This window comes from Leptodactylus fuscus, chromosome 1 (genome assembly GCF_031893055.1).
Source record: "Leptodactylus fuscus isolate aLepFus1 chromosome 1, aLepFus1.hap2, whole genome shotgun sequence".
In the NCBI taxonomy this organism is placed as follows: domain Eukaryota; kingdom Metazoa; phylum Chordata; class Amphibia; order Anura; family Leptodactylidae; genus Leptodactylus; species Leptodactylus fuscus.
This window is the reverse complement of record NC_134265.1, coordinates 29,350,000-29,376,654: the sequence shown is the minus strand read 5'-3', so window position 1 is coordinate 29,376,654 and position 26,655 is coordinate 29,350,000. Positions and strand designations below refer to the sequence as shown.

The following is a 26,655-nucleotide window of genomic DNA, read 5'->3' as shown; positions in this document are numbered from 1 at the left end:
TCTTCTGCCCCAAGAAACTGGACAGGGGACGGAAACCCGGCAGTCAGATGTCAAACCCACTCACTTGAACGGGTTTGCAAAGTGACCACCATGTGCGTCTTCTGACTGTCCATGGCGAAACCATTTTTTTTAACTGGACACAAAATCCTGCATTTCCGACTTGTCCCCAAGTTTCTCGGGGCAGAAGACAGTAAACCGCCAGATTGGCTAAACCGGACACCGGGCGCTGATGTGAACCGGCCCTAAGAGAGAATTTAGAGCCATTTTCCCAGAATGGCCCATGAACTGGGCTGAATTAAAGTGGCTATTCCACGGCAGGGAGTGCCTGCAAAATTGTTGGTGGTCCTGATATATTTTACATACACTTGACCGTTAATTTCCATTAACAAATACAAATTCACTAATCAATTAATTAATACTAGACTTACCTGGAGGAGAGCTGGGTCAATTCCTTTAATCTTTGGAACAGGAACGGGAGGAAGAATCAGCATCTTCAGCCTTCATTGTATAGAAAGAATCACGGTTTATAAATGGTGGTATTACATACAAAAACATTTGCGAGAGGCAAGCCGATATTTTATACAGGCCACATCCCATTTCTACATAGGCCGTCCCCTCAGTGTTACTCACACAGTATAATGGCCCCCAGTGTTACTCACACAGTATAATGGCCCCCAGTGTTACTCAGACAGTATAATGGCCCCCAGTGTTACTCACACAGTATAATGGCCCCCAGTGTTACTCACACAGTATAATGGCCCCCAGTGTTACTCAGACAGTATAATGGCCCCCAGTGTTACTCAGACAGTATAATGGCCCCCAGTGTTGCTCAGACAGTATAATGGCCCCCAGTGTTACTCACACAGTATAATGGCCCCCAGTGTTACTCACACAGTATAATGGCCCCCAGTGTTACTCAGACAGTATAATGGCCCCCAGTGTTACTCAGACAGTATAATGGCCCCCAGAGTTACTCAGACAGTATAATGGCCCCCAGTGTTACTCACACAGTATAATGGCCCCCAGTGTTACTCACACAGTATAATGGCCCCTGAGTGTTCCCACACAGTATAATGGCCCCCAGTGTTACTCACACAGTATAATGGTCCCCAGTGTAATGGCCCCCAGTGTTACTCACACAGTATAATGGCCCCTTAGTGTTCCCACACAGTATAATGGCCCCTTAGTGTTCCCACACAGTATAATGGCCCCCAGTGTTACTCGCACAGTATAATGGCCCCCAGTGTTACTCACACAGTATAATGGCCCCTAGTGTAATGGCCCCCAGTGTTACTCACACAGTATAATGGCCCCTTAGTGTTCCCACACAGTATAATGGCCCCTTAGTGTTCCCACACAGTATAATGGCCCCCAGTGTTACTCGCACAGTATAATGGCCCCCAGTGTTACTCACACAGTATAATGGCCCCCAGTGTAATGGCCCCCAGTGTTACTCACACAGTATAATGGCCCCTTAGTGTTCCCACACAGTATAATGGCCCCTTAGTGTTCCCACACAGTATAATGGCCCCCAGTGTTACTCGCACAGTATAATGGCCCCCAGTGTTACTCACACAGTATAATGGCCCCCAATGTAATGGCCCCCAGTGTTACTCACACAGTATAATGGCCCCTTAGTGTTCCCACACAGTATAATGGCCCCTTAGTGTTCCCACACAGTATAATGGCCCCCAGTGTAATGGCCCCCAGTGTTACTCACACAGTATAATGGCCTCTTAGTGTTCCCACACAGTATAATGGCCCCTTAGTGTTCCCACACAGTATAATGCCCCCCAGTGTTACTCGCACAGTATAATGGCCCCCAGTGTTACTCACACAGTATAATGGCCCCCAGTGTAATGGCCCCCAGTGTTACTCACACAGTATAATGGCCCCTTAGTGTTCCCACACAGTATAATGGCCCCTTAGTGTTCCCACACAGTATAATGGCCCCCAGTGTTACTCGCACAGTATAATGGCCCCCAGTGTTACTCACACAGTATAATGGCCCCCAGTGTTACTCACACAGTATAATGGCCCCTTAATGTTCCCACACAGTATAAAGTTCTCTAACTTGCCACCTCAAGGTATCGTGCCCCCTTCAGAAACCTCCCCACAGTATAAAGCCCTCTCGTGACCCCCCACACAGTAAAATGCTCACATTGTTGCTGATGGTCTAAAGAATATAGGGGCCTATTCATGAAACTCTCTAACCTTTATATGAAATAGATTAAAAAATGTAATCTTTACAATAAAAAAAACTCACCGTTTCTTTTTACAGAATAAAACAAAGGACAGGACCAGCAGGAGGGCAAATATTCCAATGATAAGAAAAAGGGGCCATGGAAAATCTGGTTCTGTAAGGAAAATAAACAGCCCCTTCATTATGGTTACCGATAAAGGTGGTTTCGGATTGTTAAAATACGACTGCAAGATCGACCAGTTTGATCTTTGGGGGAGAATGGCACTGTCTAAATCCACGCCAAAGACCACGCCATCTTATGATGACATCACATCCCGTTTTTGGGAGGCGAGCATGAAAATGCGTCAGTCACGCCCCATTTTGTGACATGACGGCATATTAAGTGCCCATCTTGTTTTAGGGGCCTGTCACCAGGGTCATGTCACCTCATAGTTTGAGAGAAACACATATATGTCAAATTTTTTTTTGGTAAAATTTTACCAAAATTTTGTGACTTTGGAATACCACACTGGCTGATACATACCTATATATACTATAGTTGGAACCAATATTTCATCGCTGAACTCTCCAAAATTTTCATTTCCTTTTTGCCGACATCGGACCCTGATCAAATATTCCTTTCCTATTTTCAAGCCGTAGACCGGTGAATATGTAGTGGTCACAACATCATACTAAAAGACACGAACAACGTCATAAGCATCATGGAGGCATATGGGCCCATAATGCAATGGACCTTACGTATAGGTCTTCATACCACTGAAAAATCAGGCACAAACCCGTTCTTACCGCCTTCCACTGTGTTTCATTGACCACTTTTAGTTGTATTTCATATTCCAGTGTTATCCATCCACTTTTAACATCAGCCGAAGGTGGCGGCTCCCACGTTAACTCAATGTCCATTCGTAAACGGGTCGCGCTGACATTGAGAACCGTCCAGTTCACAGAAATCGGAGGGTCTGGTCTCACTGATAAAAGACGATGAAAACTTTTATAAGTGCTGAGCGCATTAGACAAATTCCACCCACTGTAGTCACTTCTTGTCCTTCCCAATTATAGACGTTTTTCTTACAACCTCAATTTTAAAAAAAAGTTTGGACGCTGTGTAAAACGTAAAAACGAGTATGCAATGATTTGGGAATCTCATATAGTCTTATTTTATTCACAGTAGAACATAGAACACATATCAGAAAGCAGTGATGTAACTAGGAATGGCGGGGCCCCGTGGCGAACTTTTGACATGGCTCCCCCCCCACCGACACCAAAGACCTCAACCAACCGACTTCCCCCCCGCCCGCATTTCTGGGCACACTATTATGCCCCATTGTGATCCCTGCACACAGCATTATGCCACATAGTGGCCCCCGCACACAGTATTATCCCCCATAGTGGCCCCTGCACACAGTATTAGTCCCCATAGTGGCTCCTGCACACAGTATTATCCCCCATAGTGGCCCCTGCACACAGTATTATGTCCCATAGTGACCCCTGCACACAGTATTATGCTCCATAGTGGCCCCTGCACACAGTATTATGCCCCCCCCCCCCCCCACTGCACACAGTATTATGCCCTATAGTGGCCCCTGCACACAGTATTATCCCCCATAGTGGCCCCTACACACAGTATTATACCCCATAGTGGCCCCTGCACACAGTATTATCCCCCATAGTGGCCCCTGCACACAGTATTAGTCCCCATAGTGGCTCCTGCACACAGTATTATCCCCCATAGTGGCCCCTGCACACAGTATTATGTCCCATAGTGACCCCTGCACACAGTATTATGCTCCATAGTGGCCCCTGCACACAGTATTATGCCCCCCCCCACTGCACACAGTATTATGCCCTATAGTGGCCCCTGCACACAGTATTATCCCCCATAGTGGCCCCTACACACAGTATTATACCCCATAGTGGCCCCTACACACAGTATTATGTCCCTTAGTGGCCCCTGCACACAGTATTATGTCCCCATAGTGGCCCCTGCACACAGTATTATGCCCCCCCCCACTGCACACAGTATTATGTACCATAGTGGCCCCTGCACACAGTATTATATCCCATAGTGGCCCCTACACACAGTATTATACCCCATAGTGGCCCCTACACACAGTATTATGCCCCATAGTGGCCCCTGCACACAGTATTATGTCCCATAGTGGCCCCCGCACACAGTATTATGTCCCATAGTGACCCCTGCACACAGTATTATGCTCCATAGTGGCCCCTGCACACAGTATTATGCTCCATAGTGGCCCCTGCACACAGTATTATGCCCCCCCCCACTGCACACAGTATTATGCCCTATAGTGGCCCCTGCACACAGTATTATCCCCCATAGTGGCCCCTACACACAGTATTATACCCCATAGTGGCCCCTACACACAGTATTATGTCCCATAGTGGCCCCTACACACAGTATTATGCCCCATAGTGGCCCCTGCACACAGTATTATGTCCCATAGTGGCCCCTGCACACAGTATTATGTCCCATAGTGGCCCCTACACACAGTATTATGTCCCATAGTGGCCCCTGCACACAGTATTATGCCCCATAGTGGCCCCTGCACACAGTATTATGCCCCACTGTGTTCACCTATGAATAATTTCAGACCCCAGGGAATAATAATCGCAGACCCAGGGGGGATAAAAACATAAAAAAAAACTCTCTTACTTACCTATCCTCGGCTCCGCAGCACTCTTCGCTGCTGTCATCCCATCTTCAATGACATCCGAGATGTCATATGATCGGGGAGCCTGCGACACGACACATACAGACGCAGGTCAGGGATGTCACACAAGTAGGCCCGAAGCATGCGTGGAGCCCGGAGAGGTAAGTAACAGTGTGTTCCCTTACCTCTCCTGGGCCTCCAATCGTTATACTCGGGGGTCTGAAAAGACTCCCCAAGTATAATAATAGTGTTTGTGGGGCCCACGGCGTCACTTACCAATCCCGGCCCCTGCCAGGATCGGTAAGTAAGTAGGACCTGTTACCGCTTGGAGTAACTCCAGCCGGTAAAAGCCTAATGGAAAAAAAAAAACAAAAAACGCAGCGGTAGTGGCTGTCGCCAGGCCCCTAATGTCCCAGGCCCTGCGGCAGCCGCTATCGCTGCTACCCCAGTAGTTACGCCCCTGTCAGAAAGTGAAAGTTACACAATAGAACAGAGAAGGTGAAAGCTACACGATAGACCATAGAACACATATCAGAAGGTGAAAGTTACACATTTCTCTATTTTATTTGAAAAAAATAACTCGCATAGAAATTGATGGTAGCAAACACCTCAAAAAAGTTGGGACAGGGTTAACAAAAGGCTGGGAAAGTAAGTTGTACTAATGGAAAACAGCTGGGGGTCTTTCCTGGGTTGAATCTCATTTAAAATGGACTGAGGCAAAATTGAAAACCGTTCTGTGGTCGGATGAATCGAAATGTGTAATTCTATATAGAAACCACTGAGGCAGTGTCCTGCGGACTCATAAGGAGGGGAACCATCCGGCTTCTTATCAGCGCACAGTCCACAGGCCTTGGTCTCTGATGGTAGGGGGTTGCATTAGTGCCTATGGCATGGACAGCGTACACATCTTGAAAGGCACGATCAATGCTGAGCAGTATATAGCGCTTTTCCAATAACAATGCTCTGATTCAGATGATGTCTTGTTCAAGGAAGGCCTTGAATTTTTCAGCAAGACAATGCTAACCCACGTACTGCAACCAATACAACAGAATCGCTTCACAGAAGAAGAGGCCAGACCGTTCACCGATAGAAAACATTTGTACATTATGAAATGAAAAATCCAGCAAAGTCCAGCCAGGACTATTGAGCAGCTAGAATCTTACATCGAAGAGGAATGGGACAACGTTCCTCTACCAAAACTCCAGTAACCGGTCTCCTCAATACCCAGACGTTTACATACCGTTGTATAAAGAAAAGCGGACGCTGCGCAATGGTAGACATGGCCCTGTCCCAGCTTTTAATCCGATGTGTTGCCGCCACCTTACAAAAATTATGGAGGCAAGTTGTTTATCCACAAATACTTACCAATGTCATCGACTGTGAAGGAATCTTCATCAAAGGTGATATTTTCACTAACCAGGCGGATCATATATCCCACCCAAATAGACGTGTGTTCTCTACTGAAGTAGCAGCTATTTTCTCCAGCAGACACATTGTCAGGACAGTCAGTCCAATTCATGTTACTAAACACAAGAACAAAAAAGTCAGATATCTATATGTTGTGTATATCCATCTATTTACAGTATCTATCTATCTATCTATCTATCTATCTATCTATCTATCGATCATCTATCTATCTATCTAATCTATCTCCTATCTATCTATCTATCATCTATCTATCTCCTATCTATCTATCTATCTATCTATCTATCTATCTATCTATCTATCTATCTATCATCTATCTATCATTCGTATATATCCATCTATTGTGTTGTCTGTCTGTCTATCTATCTATCTATCTATCTATCTATCTATCTATCTATCTATCCATCCATCCATCCATCCATCCATCTTATAGAGGACCTGTTACCCATTACCATGTGCTGCCTATAATACTGGTGTCTTCTTCTGTGGTAGAGCGGTCACCAAGCCCCATGAGGATTCAGGGCCTGGTAGAGATTGCTACCTCTGCACCCCCTAAAGCTATACCTCTGCCTACACTTAAAAATGACACCTATCTATAGCACTGATGCTAGGTTCACCCTAGGGAAGGGCTACCTTGTTCCAATCCATCAGAGCAGACCAACAAATAAGCGTACCGTTACAAGAGTGGAAACATACAGAACGCAATGGACCCCATTAACAATAATGGGGTCTGTTCTTTTAACTAAAAACGCCAGATGTAAAAGACGGAATTGCAAGACTCTTGTCTGGCTGTTTTGGATGCACACTGGAGACTCTGACACAGATGTCAAAATATCTAAAAACTGCTAAATAACAACAAAAAAAACGTATAAGGAGCCTTACGGTTTCATATACTGCAGTTTTAGTGAGCTAGATAAGTTCATGTGATCTCCATAAGTCCAGTGACATGTGAATGTCTCCTGCTGTGGTGAGCGGCACTGTGTGAACCTGGGCCAGCCAGAAGGATCTAAACGGGAAAGAAACAATATAAAAATCTAATAAACTGGGAAATTTAATCTAGATTTATTATAGCAGTATGGTGGCCATAGAGCTGAAAAATGACACAGACACTTCCATTTCTGGATCTACAAACTACTAGTTAATCCAGACAATGGTAAAAATCCACCCTTCAATGGCATAGGTCAAGAGGAAAATTTATTTGCTAAGACATCGTTCGATCAAGATTAGGGTTGAGCGATCAGGTTTGGAAAAGATCGGATCCCGATCAGCGACTGAGCAAATTTAACAGTCGCAATCGGCTGGAAAATGATCAAAAATCGGATTTTGAAATCTCAAGATCGACTCAACCCTAAAAGTGACTTTGCCCATAGAGAAGCATTGACTAGGGTTGAGCGATCGGGATCGGTAAAGCTCGGATCCCGATAGGTGATCGAGCAAATTTCACAATTGCAATCGGCTGGAAAATAGGGTTGAGCCGATCCTGACTTTTCAGGATCGATTTTGAAATCCGATTTCCGATCATTATTCATTCGAACCCGATCTCGATCCCAATTCCGATCCCAATGCAAGTCAATGAGATTTTTTTTACTAATCGTAGATCGGATTTTAAAAACAATCCTATTCACTATACAGCATGGAATCTAACAATTGAACGCTTTAATTGTTAGAATCCACGCTGTGCAGTGATTTTTTTTAATCACTAAGTAGCCAGAGGATTTTTTTTTAATCCTCTGGCTACTTAGTCCCCCCTCGTGTCCACTTACCTGCAGAGATGGCTGGTCCGGTGCCCGGTGTTCTCGTTCTTCTTCACCTCGCTGCCCCCTGCTTCCCAGGTTAGGAGAGTGTGGGCGGGTACTGGGAGGGGAGACGTCACGTCTTCCCGCCCTGTACCCGCCCACACTCTCCTAAACCACAAGCCCCGCCTTCTTCCTAGCTCTTAAACACTAACCTGGGAGGCGGGGGCAGCGAGGCGAAGAAGAACGAGAACACCGGGCACCGGACCAGCCATCTCTGCAGGTAAGTAGTTACTAGAGATGTTAGTTAGTCTCCCATTAGAAAGAATGGACACAGCCGGCGCGCAGGGGGGTTAAGGCTGTGTGCTGGCTGCTTCCATTCATTCCTATAGAACCGCAGCGGAGCCTTCACACTGAGTATACGTTCCGCTCAGAATGAGGGGAGCGTATACTCAGTGTGAAGGCTAACATTGTTAGCTTTTCCCACAATGTTTGGCCAGTAGCAAAGCATTGTGGGAAATAATAACCTAAAAATATTGTGTTCGAAATTCCGATCCCGATCGTGAAATTTTCTCAATCGCCGATCGGAATCCAATCTTTTCCGAACACGGTTGCTCAACCCTACTGGAAAATGATCGGAAATCGGATTTTAAAATTGATCCTGAAATCTCAAGATCGGCTCAACCCTAATCAAGATTCTTGAATAACATCCAACCATGTAGAGAAGGTGTCACTGGCGGCACAGATAGGTTTACATGATGCTCTCGTATTGGCAAGGCAGCTGCCCTTCTGTGTATTATTGAGGGGGATACCCCTTTAATGAAGAGGATATCCACCTTAAATTCTTCTTCATTTTCCATATATGTGTGAATATACACACAGAGCATCAAGTGCTTTAGTCTATTTTTTATAACAGTGTCTTACATGTTTTTTTCATGTCCTTCTGGAATGGTCCTCTGTTATTGGCAGCGGGTGAGCTTCTGGGGACGGAGGTAGTGGGCACTGAAAAAAAGAGACAGCAAATAACATTAAACTGGTCAATATTCAGCTCTGCCTTGACGCCATAGGGAGGCATATGTTATATAATATATATTATTAGAAGCTTCAGAACAGAGAGGTGACTTATATCAATGACTGATATTTAGGATATTAACCCCCCCCCCCCAACGGAATACCTACTACATTGGCAAGCAGTGTGCAGTGAAAGCACACGGACCCCTTAGGCTATAATGGGGTCCGTGTGCTCTCCGCACAGTGTCCGCATGAAGCATATGGACAGACAAGTACTTCATGATCTACTTTCATGTCCCCATGATTGATACGGGCAGCACGCAGACCCCATTATAGCCTATGGGGTCCGTGTGCTTTCACTGTACACCGCTTGCCAATACATTTGGTATTCCGTTCGGGGGGGGTCCCATGCTGGCTCCCCGAACGGATTACCAAACGCAGATGTGAACGAGGGGTTAGATAGCTGAAAGCTACATGAACCAAATGGTGAAAAGATCAGGGGCTGCCAGGAATCTCTGCACCACTTACCTTGTAGACAACAATAACCATGGACACGTAAAATCCAACCTGAGGCCTGCTAGGTTATAAGCTTTATTGGTTTTGTCTTGAAAGGTAAGACCACACGGAGCAGAAGTCAAGTAGCAGATATGCAGCCATGGTGCTCACCAAATGGCCTGTCGCTGTGGTGTATAAAACTGTTTATTGGTGGCTGTGTGAATAGATTCTCAATGACCCATTGACTCTGCTGGTAAAAATGTTTACCCGTGAAACCACACAACTATTAACAGGCAATTTTGGCTGCCTGGCCTTCCCTCCATGTGGCCTTAGCCTAAGAGTCTGTAAACATGACCATGATATTGCGCGACTCATGAGCTGTATATTTAGTGCCGGTGACCAGGCTAGACCCTTTCTTGCTTTGGGAAACGCTTTTCTGGACTCACAAAGCAGAATCTGTTCCCTGATGTGACATATTAGGTAGATACACTCACCGGCCACTTTATTAGGTACACCATGCTAGTAACGGGTTGGACCCCCTTTTGCCTTCAGAACTGCCTGAATTCTTCGTGGCATAGATACAACAAGGTGCTGGAAGCATTCCTCAGAGATTTTGGTCCATATTGACATGATGGCATCACATAGTTGCCGCAGATTTGTCGGCTGCACATCCATGATGCGAATCTCCCGTTCCACCACATCCCAAAGATGCTCCTCTATTGGATTGAGATCTGGTGACTGTGGAGGCCATTGGAGTACAGTGAACTCATTGTCATGTTCAAGAAACCAGTCTGAGATGATTCCAGCTTTATGACATGGCGCATTATCCTGCTGAAAGTAGCCATCAGATGTTGGGTACATTGTGGTCATAAAGGGATGGACATGGTCAGCAACAATACTCAGGTAGGCTTTGGCGTTGCAACGATGCTCAATTGGTACCAAGGGGCCCAAAGAGTGCCAAGAAAATATTCCCCACACCATGACACCACCACCACCAGCCTGAACCGTTGATACAAGGCAGGATGGATCCATGCTTTCATGTTGTTGACGCCAAATTCTGACCCTACCATCCGAATGTCGCAGCAGAAATCGAGACTCATCAGACCAGGCAACGTTTTTCCAATCTTCAATTGTCCAATTTCAATGAGCTTGTGCAAATTGTAGCTTCAGTTTCCTGTTCTTAGCTGAAAGGAGTGGCACCCGGTGTGGTCTTCTGCTGCTGTAGCCCATCTGTAGCCTCAAAGTTCGACGTACCGTGCGTTCAGAGATGCTCTTCTGGCTACCTTGGTTGTAACGGGTGGCTATTTGAGTCACTGTTGCCTTTCTATCAGCTCGAACCAGTCTGGCCATTCTCCTCTGACCTCTGGCATCAACAACGCATTTCCGCCCACAGAACTGCCGCTTACTGGATGTTTTTTCTTTTTCGGACCATTCTCTGTAAACCCTAGAGATGGTTGTGCATGAAAATCCCAGTAGATCAGCAGTTTCTGAAATACTCAGACCAGCCCTTCTGGCACCAACAACCATGCCACGTTCAAAGGCACTCAAATCACCTTTCTTCCCCATACTGATGCTCGGTTTGAACTGCAGGAGATTGTCTTGACCATGTCTACATGCCTAAATGCACTGAGTTGCCGCCATGTGATTGGCTGATTAGAAATTAAGTGTTAACGAGCAGTTGGACAGGTGTACCTAATAAAGTGGCCGGTGAGTGTATATTACTCATGCAGGGAGCAGTAATAGAGTTGTAATAGGGTTCTGTGAGGATTCCCACTTGGTTCTGCACGTTCCCATGGGGTCCAGGTGTTGCAGCCATAATAAGGCTCCTGAAAGGTGCATGAGACCAGGGTAATGTGAATAGAGTCATGCAAAATATCATAAGAACAGTGAAAGTGGTAAGCTCTGCAGGTGTTAAGGTAAGTTCACACGGAGAATCCGTCTCATAATTCTCTCCACTTTTCGCCCCTTCTGGAACAGGGCAGGATGTCTTTAGCCACGGACTCTATAGTTGAAACAGCCACTGAATTTGCAACAAGAAGGAGCAGGACGCTTCTATTTTCAGCATCCTGCTCCGATCTCTGCCTCCAATTGAATAGAATGGGAAGCAGAATCAGAGCAGAATCTGCCACTGCTTTCGGGGTGGAAGCCACCTCCACATCAGCAGTGGATTCTGTCCATTATGAACATCATTTTTCCCCAAAATATAGTATAAATCTCTCACACTGTTAACAAAATATACTCGAGTATAAGCCGAATATACTCGAATATAAGCCGAATTTTTCAGCACAGTTTTTGTGCTGAAAAAGCCCCCCCACGGCTTATACTCGAGTCAGCAAAAAAATATATATTTTTTTTTTTAGGGGGGGGGGGGAGTCTATGACCAGCCACAGTATCAATCTGTAGAATCTCCCATAAAATAGTGCAAAACTAAAAAAAAGATATAAAAAAATAAAAAAAACAAAAGTTGTAATTCCCTCCTTTCCCTGGAATACATACAAAAGTAGAAAATGACTGTAACACACATACACATTAGGTATCCCTGTGTCTGACAGTGCCCGGTCTACTGAATATAGGGGATCTGCAGATCCTGACGGAACAGGAGTACTGCAGATCCTCTATATACAGCCAGGCTGAATTCCAAGTGGGGGAAGAAAAAACCCAGTCCTCAAGCTCAGGGAAGGGGCAGACAGACAACCAAAACACTCCCTCCCCTTCCCCAGCAACTACTCCACCCAAAAACTCCAACCATGTTAATTTTTGAAATTTTCCAGTAGCTGCTGCATTTCCCCCCCTAGGCTTATGCTCAATACTCAAGTCAATAAGTTTTCCCAGTCTTTCATTGTAAAATTAGGGGCCCCGGCTTATATTCGGGTCGGCTTATACTCGAGAATATACAGTATATTTTTCAGGGATACCTGGGAGATCATTGACAAAAATTCAGATTCATGGAATTCCTGGTTGACAATCCCTGAGGGCGCCATGACTGGTGGGATATGGGTAGTTTTCCCACCCCTCCAAGTCATAACAGAATACAGAAATACACATACATACAGTTCACCTCTTTACTTACCCTTTGATTTTAATACTAATGCCAATTCTGGGATCACAAGCTCCTCACTGAATTCTCCAAACCTCTCGTTGCCATGTAGCCTGCAGCGAACCCGTATCAGATACTCTCTTCCTACTTTTAGACCATATACTGGTAAATAGGTGGTGGTGACTACGTCATACTGTAAAAAACAAGAACATTTATAGCAAAAACAATAGTCAAGACAATGTATATATAATGTGGGTAGTGTCAGACTGAGGGTTATTTGGGCCCACCAGAAAAAATTACTATGGGGGATGACCCTACAACCCCTAGAAAATAGACCTTAGTACCTTCAAATGTATGCCTTTGGCTGGACAAATATGTGTTAGCACCAGGGCCACAACTGGAGGATCCTCTGGTACTCTGGTGGGCCAGTTCAACCCTGTATGTAGGCAGCACAATGAGACAGGACTCACTTAATATTGGTATAGATGTAAAGCAGTCCAAAGTTCTAGATCGTCCAGGCCTCACCATCAAATTATACCACTAGCCCTGAAGACTTGAGGGTAACAGTTATGACAAAAGCATGGTCAACACATGGCAGATTTGTAGCAGAAATATCTGCGACTTTCCCTTTCATCTGAATGGGATTTGTAGGAATCTATGCCCATATACCCCCATTTAGATGTATGCACCACATTTTCATTTGCAGATATTTCTGCACCGAATTTACTGTATCCTACTAATATTATGAATGTGAAAGTTTGTGTTTTTGGATGTTTGTTCCTCAATCACGCATAAACGGCTGAATGGATTTGAATGAAATTCAGCACATAGATAGTTTGTAACCTCGATTAAAACATAGGCTACTTTTTATCCTGGTAAATGACATAGCTTCACGACTGTTATGAATTTATGTTCACATACTATATTAAACAGCTCTTGCAGCAGCTTATCTCAGGTCCCAGGTCTGTAATATCTCTTTGTAAACACTCAGCTAACCCTCGGTGGATTGTGTACATGTACTTGCATATTATCTGATCTGCTCCAGGCAGTGCTGACACACCGGATTGGAAACCACCTTTAATCCAAATTGGCAGTTTGCTACTTTTAAACATGTCGGGAAAAAGAAAATCTAATTTGTTGCAAAATTCTAAAACAACGAGAGCTATGAAGGCTGCCAGAAGTGTCAGAGTTCTCCTCAAGCGGAGCTAACGGGGATCATCGGTGCCAACAACAGGCTCCTTATATGGCTTCCCAGTGAGCTGCTGTGATGCCGAAACAATCACAGACACGGTATGAGGAACAAGTTCAATGGCAAACCAGCTTGACAGCTGCCGAAACGCCAGATCAGGCGGATTATCAACGCCAACAACATATAGATGAAGTCCCGGGCAGAGGCTAGTGAGACATAAGTGATCTAGTGTGGTTGCCCGTTCTTTGCCGACCAGTACTAATAACAAAAACCTATTGAAAAGACGTAAAACAAGGGACAAATCATTGTCCTCATCGATTCTGTTCTCACGTACGGTAACATTTCATCCCTTACCGACTGCCACTGTTTTTCGTTTGCCTCTTTCATTTGCACTTCATATTCCAGAAATAACATGGTGGATGAAGGAGGAGGCTGCCAGGTTACGTGGATGTCCAGCAGTGAATTACTGTCGCTGAAGTCCTGAAGAGACCAGCTCAGGGCCACCGGGGGATCTGGCTCCACTAATAATACACAACCAGGGTACGGAAAATTAGAACTTTACAGGAGCACAAAAGAAATTTCGAGTAGGATTGTAATAACTGACTCTGTTTGCTGGCCGGCTTGTTCTTTTGTAGAATGGCATGGGGCACACTACAGATGTAGTTTACTTATTCAATACATGTACACGCTGTTCTTCAGTTTTGGAAGTTTTCCAAAAACCAAACTAAGAAAGAACAGACATGACTTGTTTCTGTAATACCCATAGAGTTTTTGTATGTTGTGCTTTGCTGTAATCCCAGCCCTCGGACGCTGCCTACAGAATACCCTTGGTGTGCCTTATGTCATTCACTGCCCACTGGATACATAATTTACCCCCATGTTTGGATCACATGAAATTCCACTTATATTTCGGAAACATAGGGAGAACATACAATCTCCATGACATTAAGTCCTTACTTGGATTAGAACCCAAAACTATAGAACTACACAACAGCTCCATCCATTGAGAACTAGACAACAGCGCCATCCACTGAGCTGATAAAGATAAGGGAAGACCCAGTAAGCAGGTCTGTACATGAAGGGATGGTTCACAGATGAAGTCACCCCTTGCTGATGTTAGCCAACACTGCTCTCCTGAATGATGAGCGGACTGGTAACCAATGAGCGCATCCATCGGTAGTGATACTGGTTGTGGCAGGGCCCAGGAGTAAGTGACGGGTATGATTCTCAATATTTATGGCTCTGACCACTGGTGTCGCTTTGACATAGGTGCAAGAATCAGAGAAGAAATAAAAAGTCCTAGGAGAAGTATCAACTGAGAATTGTACACCATGGGCCCTGTGTAGTGCAAGCTTGGAGAACAATTGTGTGTGGGACGTGGAGGGACTCTACTGTGTGGAACATGGGAGGGGTTTATTGTGTGGTACCTGGGGGACCTCATACTGTGTGGGATCTAGAGATCACTAACTTTGTGGGACCTGGAGGACTATGTTGTGTGGGACCTGTGGAGCACAACATTGTGTGGGACCTGGGGGATTATATTGTGTTGTGTGGGACCTGGATGACTATACAGAGTGGGAGCTGGGGGGTTATATTGAGTGGGGCCTGGATGACTATACTGTGTGGGAATTGGGGGGGGGTTATATTGTGTGGGACCTAGATGACTATACTGTGTGTGAACTGGGGGGGTTATATTGTGTGGGACCTAGGGGAAATATACCGTGTGGGACCTGGGGAGCACTAAATTGTGTGGGCCCGTGGGGAATTATATTGTACGGGACCTGGAGGACTATACTGTGTGGGATCTGGAGAGCACTAACTTTATGATACCTAGAGGACTATGTTGTGTGGGACCTGTGGAGCACAACATTGTGTGGAACCTGGGGGATTATATTGTGTTGTGTGGGACCTGGATGACTATACTGTGTGGACCTGAAGGACTATACTGAGTGGGACCTGGATGACTATACTGTGTGGGAACTGGGGGGGTCATATTGTGTGGGACCTATGGGAAATATACCGTGTGGGACCTGGGGGGCACTAAATTTTGCGGGCCCCTGGGGGACTATATTGTGTGGGACCTGGAGGACTATACTGTGTGGGAACTAGGTGGGTTATATTGTGTGGGACCTGGAGGACTATACTGTGTGGGATCTGGGGGGTTATATTGTGTGGGACCTGGATGACTATACTGTGTGGGAACTAGGTGGGTTATATTGTGTGGGACCTGGAGGAATATACTGTGTGGGAACTGGGGGGTTATATTGTGTGGGACCTAGGGGAAATATACTGTGTGGGACCTGGGGAGCACTAAATTTTGTGGGCCCTTGGGGGATTATATTGTGTGGGACCTGGAGGACTATACTGTGTGGGAAGTAGGTGGGTTATATTGTGTGGGACCTGGAGGAATATACTGTGTCGGATCTAAGGGAACTATACCATGTGGGACCGGGGGAGCACTACATTGTGTGGAGCCCTTGGGGATTATATTGTTGTCAGTATTGGACCCAGAGGACTATACTGTATGGGATCTGGGGGGTTATATTAAATGGTACATGAGGGGCACTATACTGTGTGGGACCTGAGGGGCACTATATTATGTGTGACCGAAGGGGGGCAAAATATTGCATGGGATCTGGAAGAACTATACTATGTGGGACCTTATATAATGTGGGGAACTTAGGGGTCACTATAGAGTGTGTCATTGTGACCACCTCCCATCACTGCAATATTGCTTCTTCTTCACCCACCCCCAGAACCTCCTCTCTTAAAAATCCTACCTACCCCCTGTAAGTTAGCATCACTTACCAATTCCAGTGAGTGTGAAGTAGTAAGCATTAGACGTAACATTTCCTCTAACAAGGCGGACAAAATAATCGGACTGCGCGGACACGTGCTCCTTACTGAAGAAGCAGCTGTTATTTCCTCCAGATGTATCGTCAGGACAGTCCTTCCAACTCAGGTCACTGGGGCAGAAAAATCACAATGATATAATAACCCACTGGCTGCCATTAGAACTCCCACGTCTATAGCGGTTGTTATTTTAGGGCAGATGGCGATATAAAGTGGGAGGATACATAATACAAGCAGCAAGAAAAATACAAATTTTCACACATTTTAAAAGCAGATAAAGAGACTCAAAACCAACAAAAGAGTCAAAACTATTGGGTTTGGTTTGAAGCACATTTTATGCAGAAATACAGAAAACATGGAAGGGTTCACAAACTTACAAGCACCACTGTAATAAGTAAACTAGAAACCAATACCTTGTCCTATACTGCAGTTTTACATGGTCTGTTTCATTGGTGAAATCTGTAGGACTCCAGTAGCAGGTAAATGTTTCCATCTGAGGGGAGCGGCACTTCGTAAATTTTGGCCATCCAGATTGAACTAAAATAGAAAAAAAAATCATGAAAATAAAGAAGCAAAAATGTGCAGGGTATACAGGGAACAACTAAAGAAAGGGGCCCTGATTCACTGTGGTGGTTATATAAAAAAAAAACAAAAAAAAACAAAAAAAACTTGAGAGTCTTCAGTAGTTGATACCTTTTTAGGTTTTGCACCTTTTCTGTCTGCATGCAAAACCTGCCCTCACATACTGACCACCGACAAGATAGAGATTCTAACAAATTCTAACAGAGAATATAAAATCCCAGGTACGTTCACCTGTAACACACCTAATGTAGTGTATTTAATAATATGCACCAAATGTTCCACTGAAAATCTGTATGTTGGAGAGACAAGTTAGAAGCTCAGAATGAGAATGAATTCACATCGCCATGCAATTAGAGAACAAAGAATGGACCTTCCCGTGTCAAAACATTTCTACAATGAAGATCATAATATCACCAATGACATGAAAATTTTGGTTTTAAGAGGGAATTTTAAATCTAGGAAAGAGAGACGGATTTATGAGTACAAATTTATGACTTTGTTTAACACTCTCTCTCGAGAGGGATGAATCTCTCACATGGGTTCATGGCATCTTACAGAAATCACTGAACTGAGACAGCCAGCCATAAAGACACTCTGTGAACTGATAAGAACATCAAAAACTGATGAATTGTTTAGTTGTATAACCAATAACCTTCTTCTACCCTCCCTCCTAGAATTCTATTCCTATGTGTCCCTTTGTACATAAATATGCAGCCTTCAGAAATTGTATTTAGATATACCTGAAGAAGAAGCCGAGAGCTTCGAAACGTTGCAATCTACCGTCATTATTAGTTAGCCATTACAAAAGGTATCAACTACTGAAGTCTCAAGTTTTTTTGTTTTTTTTTATGTTTCCTACCCACTGGCTAACACGATACAAAAACAAACATTTTCCTTATGGTGGTTATGACTAGACGCTGGCCTACACATGGCACATCTTTGGTGGCGTATCTATTTTGGGCTAAACTTTTCAACTTGCTAGACATGAGGGAGTAGAATAAATTGAGATTAGATCTATCATCCAGCATTAGTCACTATGATAAATCTGGGGCATTTTCAGACTGCCTAAGGCTAGGTTCACACCAGAACTCCGATTCCATTTGGGGATTCCGTCCACTATTCCGCTTGAAAAATGTGGAGAGAAAAGTCCCGCTTACAGGATTTTTTCAGGCAGAAACCCTACGGACCCCATTATAGCATATGGGTTTTCCGTTTTACAGGTCCCCAAGCGGGTCCGAAGAATGGATACCCAAGCGAAGGTGTGAACCTAGCCTAAGTTTGCATTGTCTACCTATTAGTGAATCTGGTCCAATGTTCCGATGCAGGGACTCTTATTTTCCGATGTCCACTACAGTTTCCATTGGTCCATATACCATATATTGGTTCACGACATAGATAGCCTTGTATACATATATATATTTAGTAGTGTTAGCAATGGAGGTATTGCCTATACCAACAAGCATAACTTCCTCTGAGGGTATGTTTTCACTACATTTAATGTTCATTGCTCTTATCCATCACAAATTGAGAACAAATGACAGATACAGAAACAGCCCCCTCCGCCTGCTATCTGTCTGCACTCATCCCCATCTAAGAATGGACGTAGGGGCAAGATGGTGGCTCAGTGGTTAGCACTGCACCCTTGCAGCTCTGGAGTCCTGGGCTCAAATCCTACCAAGGACAACATCTGCAAGAAGTTTGTATTTTCTCCCCGTGTTTGAGTGGGTTTCCACCCATACTCCAAAGACATAGTGATAGGTGAATAATGTACATTTTGCGCCCTATAGGGGGCTCACAATCTATATTATGAAAAAAAAAAAAGGAATGAACATAGATGGAGAGGCTCAGTCACGGTTCCGTTACTCTGATACCATTAATGTCCATTGCCCTAATCCTATGATGGATGAGATTAATAAACGGCAGTGTGAACATACCCCAACATGCAAAAAAATTAAAAAGAGTGGTTCCAACACGTAGACAAAATCCATTAAATGCCATGTTATTTTGACACAATACTCAATGGCGGTTAGTATGATTATCTGTGCACTGTATGGCAGTATGTTATATAGAAAGGTGCCAATAGAAGGTAAGAATTATGTTACAATTAGAGATGAGCGAACAGTGTTCTATCGAACACATGTTCGATCGGATATCAGGGTGTTCGCCATGTTCGAATCGAATCGAACACCACGTGGTAAAGTGCGCCAAAATTCGATTCCCCTCCCACCTTCCCTGGCGCCTTTTTTGCACCAATAACAGCGCAGGGGAGGTGGGACAGGAACTACGACACTGGGGGCATTGAAAAAAATTGGAAAAAGTCATTGGCTGCCGAAATCAGGTGACCTCCATTTTAGACGAATAGTGGATTTCAAATCCGGGTCATATGAGAATGTGAACTTTGTGACTATGAGACAGGGATAGCTGTACAGGCAGGGATAGCTAGGGATAACCTTTATTTAGGGGGGAATGTTATTAAAAATAACTTTTTGGGGCTCTATCGGGTGTGTAATTGTGATTTTTGTGAGATAAACTTTTTCCCATAGGGATGCATTGGCCAGCGCTGATTGGCCGAATTCCGTACTCTGGCCAATCAGTGCTGGCCAATGCATTCTATTAGCTTGATGAAGCAGAGTGTGCACAAGGGTTCAAGCGCACCCTCGGCTCTGATGTAGCAGAGCCGAGGCTGCACAAGGGTTCAAGCGCACCCTCGGCTCTGATGTAGGAGAGCCGAGGGTGCACTTGAACCCTTGTGCACCCTCAGCTCTGCTACATCAGAGCCGAGGGTGCGCTTGAACCCTTGTGCAGCCTCGGCTCTGCTACATCAGAGCCGAGGGTGCGCTTGAACCCTTGTGCACACTCTGCTTCATCAAGCTAATAGAATGCATTGGCCAGCACTGATTGGCCAGAGTACGGAATTCGGCCAATCAGCGCTGGCCAATGCATTCTATTAGCCCGATGAAGTAGAGCTGAATGTGTGTGCTAAGCACACACATTCAGCACTGCTTCATCACGCCAATACAATGCATTAGCCAGTGCTGATTGGCCAGAGTACGGAATTCGGCCAATCAGCGCTGGCTCTGCTGGAGGAGGCGGAGTCTAAGATCGCTCCACACCAGTCTCCATTCAGGTCCGACCTTAGACTCCGCCTCCTCCAGCAGAGCCAGCGCTGATTGGCCGAATTCCGTACTCTGGCCAATCAGCACTGGCTAATGCATTGTATTGGCTTGATGAAGCAGTGCTGAATGTGTGTGCTTAGCACACACATTCAGCTCTACTTCATCGGGCTAATAGAATGCATTGGCCAATCAGCGCTGGCCAATGCATTCTATTAGCGTGAACTGAGTTTGCACAGGGGTTCTAGTGCACCCTCGGCTCTGCTACATCAGATTGCTACATCTGATGTAGCAGTGCCGAGTGTGCATCAGATGTGTAGTTGAGCAAAACTGACTCAGCACTGCTAAGTCTGCATTCGCATAGGAATGCATTGGCCAGCCTTCGGCCAATCAGCGCTGGCTCTGCCGGAGGAGGCGGAGTCTAAGGTCGGACCTGAATGGAGACTGGTGTGGAGCGACCTTAGACTCCGCCTCCTCCAGCAGAGCCAGCGCTGATTGGCCGAATTCCGTACTCTGGCCAATCAGCACTGGCTAATGCATTGTATTGGCTTGATGAAGCAGTGCTGAATGTGTGTGCTTAGCACACACATTCAGCTCTACTTCATCGGGCTAATAGAATGCATTGGCCAGCGCTGATTGGCCGAATTCCGTACTCTGGCCAATCAGCACTGGCTAATGCATTGTATTGGCGTGATGAAGCAGTGCTGAATGTGTGTGCTTAGCACACACATTCAGCTCTACTTCATCGGGCTAATAGAATGCATTGGCCAATCAGCGCTGGCCAATGCATTCTATTAGCGTGAACTGAGTTTGCACAGGGGTTCTAGTGCACCCTCGGCTCTGCTACATCAGATTGCTACATCTGATGTAGCAGTGCCGAGTGTGCATCAGATGTGTAGTTGAGCAAAACTGACTCAGCACTGCTAAGTCTGCATTCGCATAGGAATGCATTGGCCAGCCTTCGGCCAATCAGCGCTGGCTCTGCCGGAGGAGGCGGAGTCTAAGGTCGGACCTGAATGGAGACTGGTGTGGAGCTATCTTAGACTCCGCCTCCTCCAGCAGAGCCAGCGCTGATTGGTCGAGTTCCGTACTCTGGCCAATCAGCACTGGCCAATGCATTTCTATGGGGAAAAGTTAGCTTGCGAAAATCGCAAACTGACAGGGATTTCCATGAAATAAAGTGACTTTTATGCCCCCAGACATGCTTCCCCTGCTGTCCCAGTGTCATTCCAGGGTGTTGGTATCATTTCCTGGGGTGTCATAGTGGACTTGGTGACCCTCCAGACACGAATTTGGGTTTCCCCCTTAACGAGTTTATGTTCCCCATAGACTATAATGGGGTTCGAAACCCATTCGAACACTCGAACAGTGAGCGGCTGTTCGAATCGAATTTCGAACCTCGAACATTTTAGTGTTCGCTCATCTCTAGTTACAATATGTCTACCCCTCTCTCTAGGGCCACAACGTCTCTCTCTGGTTTGTAAACAAGCAGTGAATGTTCCCCTTTAATTTCCCCTCCAAATGGCAGCCAAGTGTTTCATTATTAAAATCTTGTTATCCCTTGTCACTTCTCCGCTCGCTTCAGGCAGATTGTCTAAAACCCCTCAAGGCTGCGAGCGCTTTTGTTAACTCGAATTTAATAACACGCTGCTTTTATATAAGAAAACAGAATTATTTTACTGCTTGAGAAAATCAATTTTTGACACTTTTGGAGTATACAAGCACAGAGGATGTGTTTTCGTGAACAGCGTGTTACAGGGGCTGATAAGTAAGTGAACAATACGTCTTGAGATACGATAGCATCGGCTGGCAAGTTTTTTTTTCTTTGTTAATGCTTTCGTATCAACAGGATTCAGAGAAGTTTTAAAGGTACAGTTCACACAAAATTGGGTCTGGGGTGGGGAAAGGTACTTGAAAAAGGCAATAAAAGATACTCCCAAAGAGAATCCTCGTGCTATTCCCGACCCCCTCTGGCACAGCATAGTGATTTGGGTCAGGACTCCTAGTAAAACACCCTAGTGCTGGAGAACCCCTTTAATTATTTTTTATTTTATTTTATTTTTTTTTTAAATGTAGATTGTGAGCCCCACATAGAGCTCACAATGTACATTTTTCCCTATCAGTATGTCTTTTTTGGAATATGGGATGGAAATCCATGCAAACACGGGGAGAACATACAAACTCCTTGCAGATGGTTTTTTGCCCTTGGCGGGATTTGAACACCAGGACTCCAGTGCTGCAAGGCTGCAGTGCTAACCACTGAGCCACCGTGTGGCCCCTGAACCCCTTTAATTATTGACTTCAATGTATAGTATGTAGTAATCTGTTAAATCCTCACCTTTAATGACAGACATTAGTTCAACTAGCCATACACGAGATATTGTCTGCACACTTGTTCAAATGATCGCTAGCCCGCTTGACTCTCCTACACAGGTGTAGCTTGGTGTACATAACGTGTACTGAACAAAAGAATCCGGTCATCGAAATCAATCCAACCAATTGTCAGGTTTGATTGACATACATATTATGTGGAAGGACAGCTTTAAAGAATATCTGTCACCTAGTACAAATTTCTAAATGTTATATATCATTCAATTCTTGCCGTTCTCTTGATCAATTTGGTGTTTTTCTTTTTAAAATCCGTCCAGCGATTCAAAAGATATGGCCCTTGAAAGGTTAACTCCGATTCTCCAAGTGGGCGGATAAAATACAAGGACCCGCCCACATGAAGAATCAGAGTTTGTTTATATGTAAACTTACAGGGGCCATATCTTTTGAACGGGTGGACAGATTTTAAAAAGAAAAACACCAAATTGTTAAGGGGAACATCGAGAATCAAATGAGGTCGTCATTTAGCATTTTCTACTTGGTGACGGATCCTCTTTAAAATTACAGCTGTGACCGGAACCATGTTTGTCATAAAGAGCGTTGTATCCCCTTCGTCCTAAAAATCTGTGACAGAACAGTCCTACAAGTTTCAACACAAACATAAGTTCTTAGTTTCTTGCCTTGCTTTGTATATTGAACATAGTCGGAATGTTCCAAAGTCGTATTAACCTTTTTTGGCAAATTTCAAGTTTTATTTTCTGAAATGTTGGAACGCTTGAAGCGCACATCATAATGCGTGTACAGTGATGAGAGGAGAGTCACGCGGTTCATCCTTTAAGTTGGAGAGCGGTTTTATTTTCCTAATGAGTCATTGCAAATTTGTATTCAATACGATTAAACAGATCATCTATGGTGAGAGAGATGAATACAAACACTCCTACACAGCACCGTGCCCACAAATCCTGCTCACAAACAAAATCTATTTTGCAAAATTTAAAAAGCGTTTGAATTAAGAGTGAAAGTATACGGTAAGTCTGAGATGTTATACATCACCCTGGGTATTTTGGTGTTTTGCTATCCAAATCTGTTCAGCCGTTCCAAAGATATAATCCCTTTTAGCGTTGATGTAAACTAGGGTCTACTAGCCAAGTGGGCGGTAACACTCTGGTTCTTCTTGAGTGGGGTCTGTGTGTGCTGTATATCATCTGGGCTAGTATACATTAATTTATACTTATATTAAAAGGGCTTATATCTTTGGAAAGGCTGAACAGATTTAGATAAAAAAAAAAATCTTTATGTTTTGGGTGTCAGTGCCTATTATGTCATGTATAAAATTTCAGATCTGGGCATTGTAACAGACCTTTTGGGAAAAAAGGGGCTATGAGGGACGATATACTACATTGTAATAACTGTAGTGTGAAAAGGGGGCGTAACTACCGGGGTAGCAGGGGTAGCGGCGGCCACAGGTCCCGGGATATTAGGGGCCCGGTGACAGCCGCTACCCCTGCGGTAGAGGGAGACAGGTAAGTAACAGTGTTTTTTTGTGTTTTTATCCCCCCTGGGTCTCCGATTATTATACTCTGGGGTCTGAAAAGACCTCAGAGTATAATAATTGTACATGGGTGTCCACAATGGGGCATAATACTGTGTACTGGGGCCACTATGGGCATAATACTGTGTGCAGGGGTCACTATGGAGATAATACTGTGTGCAGGGGCCACTATGGGGGATAATACTGTGTGCAGGGGCCACTGAGAGACATAATACTATGTGCAGGGGCCACTATGGGGGATAATACTGTGTACAGGGGCCACTATGGGACATAAATTTCCCCAAGGTGGGACTATTAAAGGATTATCTTATCTTATCTTATCTTATACTGTGTGCAGGGGTCACTATGGGGCATAATAGAGCGTGCAGGAATGAGGGGGAGGGGTGACGGTCGGGGACTTCAGCGGGCGTCGGTCTGGGGGGTGCCCCATGTAAAAAGTTTGCCACGGGAGCCCCCCGGTACTAGTTACGCCACTTAGTGTGAATATACCTTAACTAAAATTCTGCTGGACAATAGTATGAACTATACATGTAATATGTTCCTATGTCACGGCAAGGGTTAACCTATGATAAAAGCTCTTTCATGATAGAAATCCCACTGGGAAATCTGGATGAAATGAAGGCACGCTGAGTCACGAATAAAGTTCTATATAAATGTCAGACTATCCATTCTGGCTTGGCAACTGGATTCATTGGAATGGACACAGTTATGCGTGCTGGATACGGGATAGAATGGTTATTGCTAAATGATCCACACATAATACATGGGATTCATTAAAATTCATGATCATGTCACATCTGGTACTGGACAAATAATCTGATTCATAACAGTTAGGAAGACTATTTTATTTTTATATTTGGCTCCTTTTCCGATTCCCTCTTGGCATCCTGAATCTCCACTTCCGTTTTGATCCCGATACAGGCAGAGCGCCTCCTCCCCCTCTCTATGTTATTAGATAAGCCAGGCCCCTTCTCTGTCTTAGCCTTAGGAGTAATAGAGAGATAGCTAATGAACTGAGCCAGACAGTCTGCCCCTTCGAGTGTGATGAGCGGAGGTTTCTGGACCAGCAGAGGGGATCTAAAATTAGGTTAGTGGGGCAATATTCACAACTGATCTATATTACCTATCACTACCTCCACCAAGCTCAAATCTGAGTATCCTTCAATAGACGCCACGCCACTGATTCTGCCGTAGTTGTAATTCTTTCTCTAGCCCCCACCATTCCTGAGCAACCACTGCTGTTCATTTCACCCCAATTATCCTCTCTACTGTCAGGTAGGCAGTCCCTGTCTTTCTACTCCAGCCCAGGACCACCCATTTGACAGAAGAGAACTCTATTAGCATATTAGGTGCTTAAACTAACGACAATGATTGTTCAGGATTGGTGAGGGCTAGAGAACAAATTCCAACTGTGCTGGAATCAGTGGAGCAATACCTGTTAATCAGTGGCGTAACTAGGAATGGCGGGGCCCCGTGGCGAACTTTTGACATGGGGCCCCCCCCCCATCCCAACTGACGCCGAAGACCTCGACCGACCCCCTCCTCCGCACTCTATTATGTCCCTTACTGGCCCCTGCACACAGTATTAACCCCAATAGTGGCCCCTGCACACAGTATTAACCCCAATAGTGGCCCCTGCACACAGTATTAACCCCAATAGTGGCCCCTGCACACAGTATTAACCCCTATAGTGGCCCCTGCACACAGTATTAACCCCTATAGTGGCCCCTGCACACAGTATTAACCCCATAGTGGCCCCTGTACACAGTATTATATCCCATAGTGACCCCTGTACACAGTATTATCCCCCATAGTGGCCCCTGCACACAGTATTATGTTCCTCTGTGGACACCCATAAACAATTATTATACTCTGGGGTCTTTTCAGACCCCAGAGTATAATAATCGGAGACCCGGGGAATAAAAACATAAAAAAAACAACCCACTGTTGCTTCTTACCTGTTCCCCGGCTCCTGTGCTGTGCTGTCCTCCTCTCGCGTCCTTCTTTAATGACGTCGGACGTCACATGACCCGGGAAGCATGCCGGGTTCATGTGACGTCAGAGACGTCAGACAGCAGTAGGACGGAGGCCTGGCAGGATCGCGGAGAGGTAAGTAACAGTGTTTGTTATGTTCCATTACCTCTCCCGATCCGCCGGTCATTATACTCGGGGGTCTGCAAAGACCCCCGAGTATAATGATAGCCCCTGTGGGGCCCGCGGTGTCACTTGCCGATCCCGGCCCAGCCAGGATCGGCAAGTGAATAGGGCCCGTAACTGCCTATTTTAAAAAAACCGCAGCGGTAGCGGCTGTCACCGGGCCCCCTAATGGCCCGGGCCCTGTGGCAGCTGCTACTGCTGCTACCACGGTAGTTACGCCCCTGCTGTTAATGAATGGAGGTGGTGAAAGTTCCTCTTTAATTTGGCACCCCTTGGTATTTTTTGGTGTGAAGTGAATTGAGGTGAAT

The 26,655-nt window shown here is 45.1% G+C and overlaps 1 protein-coding gene across 2 annotated transcripts in view; it reads right to left on the bottom strand.

The window, feature by feature from the left end:
- Window positions 1–26,655, bottom strand: part of GHR (growth hormone receptor) — a 241,065-nt gene that overhangs the window by 10,661 nt on the left and 203,749 nt on the right. For both annotated transcript variants that reach the window (XM_075268937.1, XM_075268946.1), the window contains 11 exons: window positions 17,029–17,152; window positions 16,571–16,728; window positions 14,117–14,283; window positions 12,607–12,766; window positions 8,955–9,032; window positions 7,180–7,303; window positions 6,238–6,395; window positions 2,990–3,168; window positions 2,727–2,874; window positions 2,267–2,357; window positions 429–498 (listed from right to left, as the gene is read on the bottom strand). In XM_075268937.1, the coding sequence (XP_075125038.1) occupies window positions 429–498; window positions 2,267–2,357; window positions 2,727–2,874; window positions 2,990–3,168; window positions 6,238–6,395; window positions 7,180–7,303; window positions 8,955–9,032; window positions 12,607–12,766; window positions 14,117–14,283; window positions 16,571–16,728; window positions 17,029–17,152 (1,457 nt within the window). The remainder of the gene's footprint in view (window positions 1–428; window positions 499–2,266; window positions 2,358–2,726; window positions 2,875–2,989; window positions 3,169–6,237; window positions 6,396–7,179; window positions 7,304–8,954; window positions 9,033–12,606; window positions 12,767–14,116; window positions 14,284–16,570; window positions 16,729–17,028; window positions 17,153–26,655) is intronic.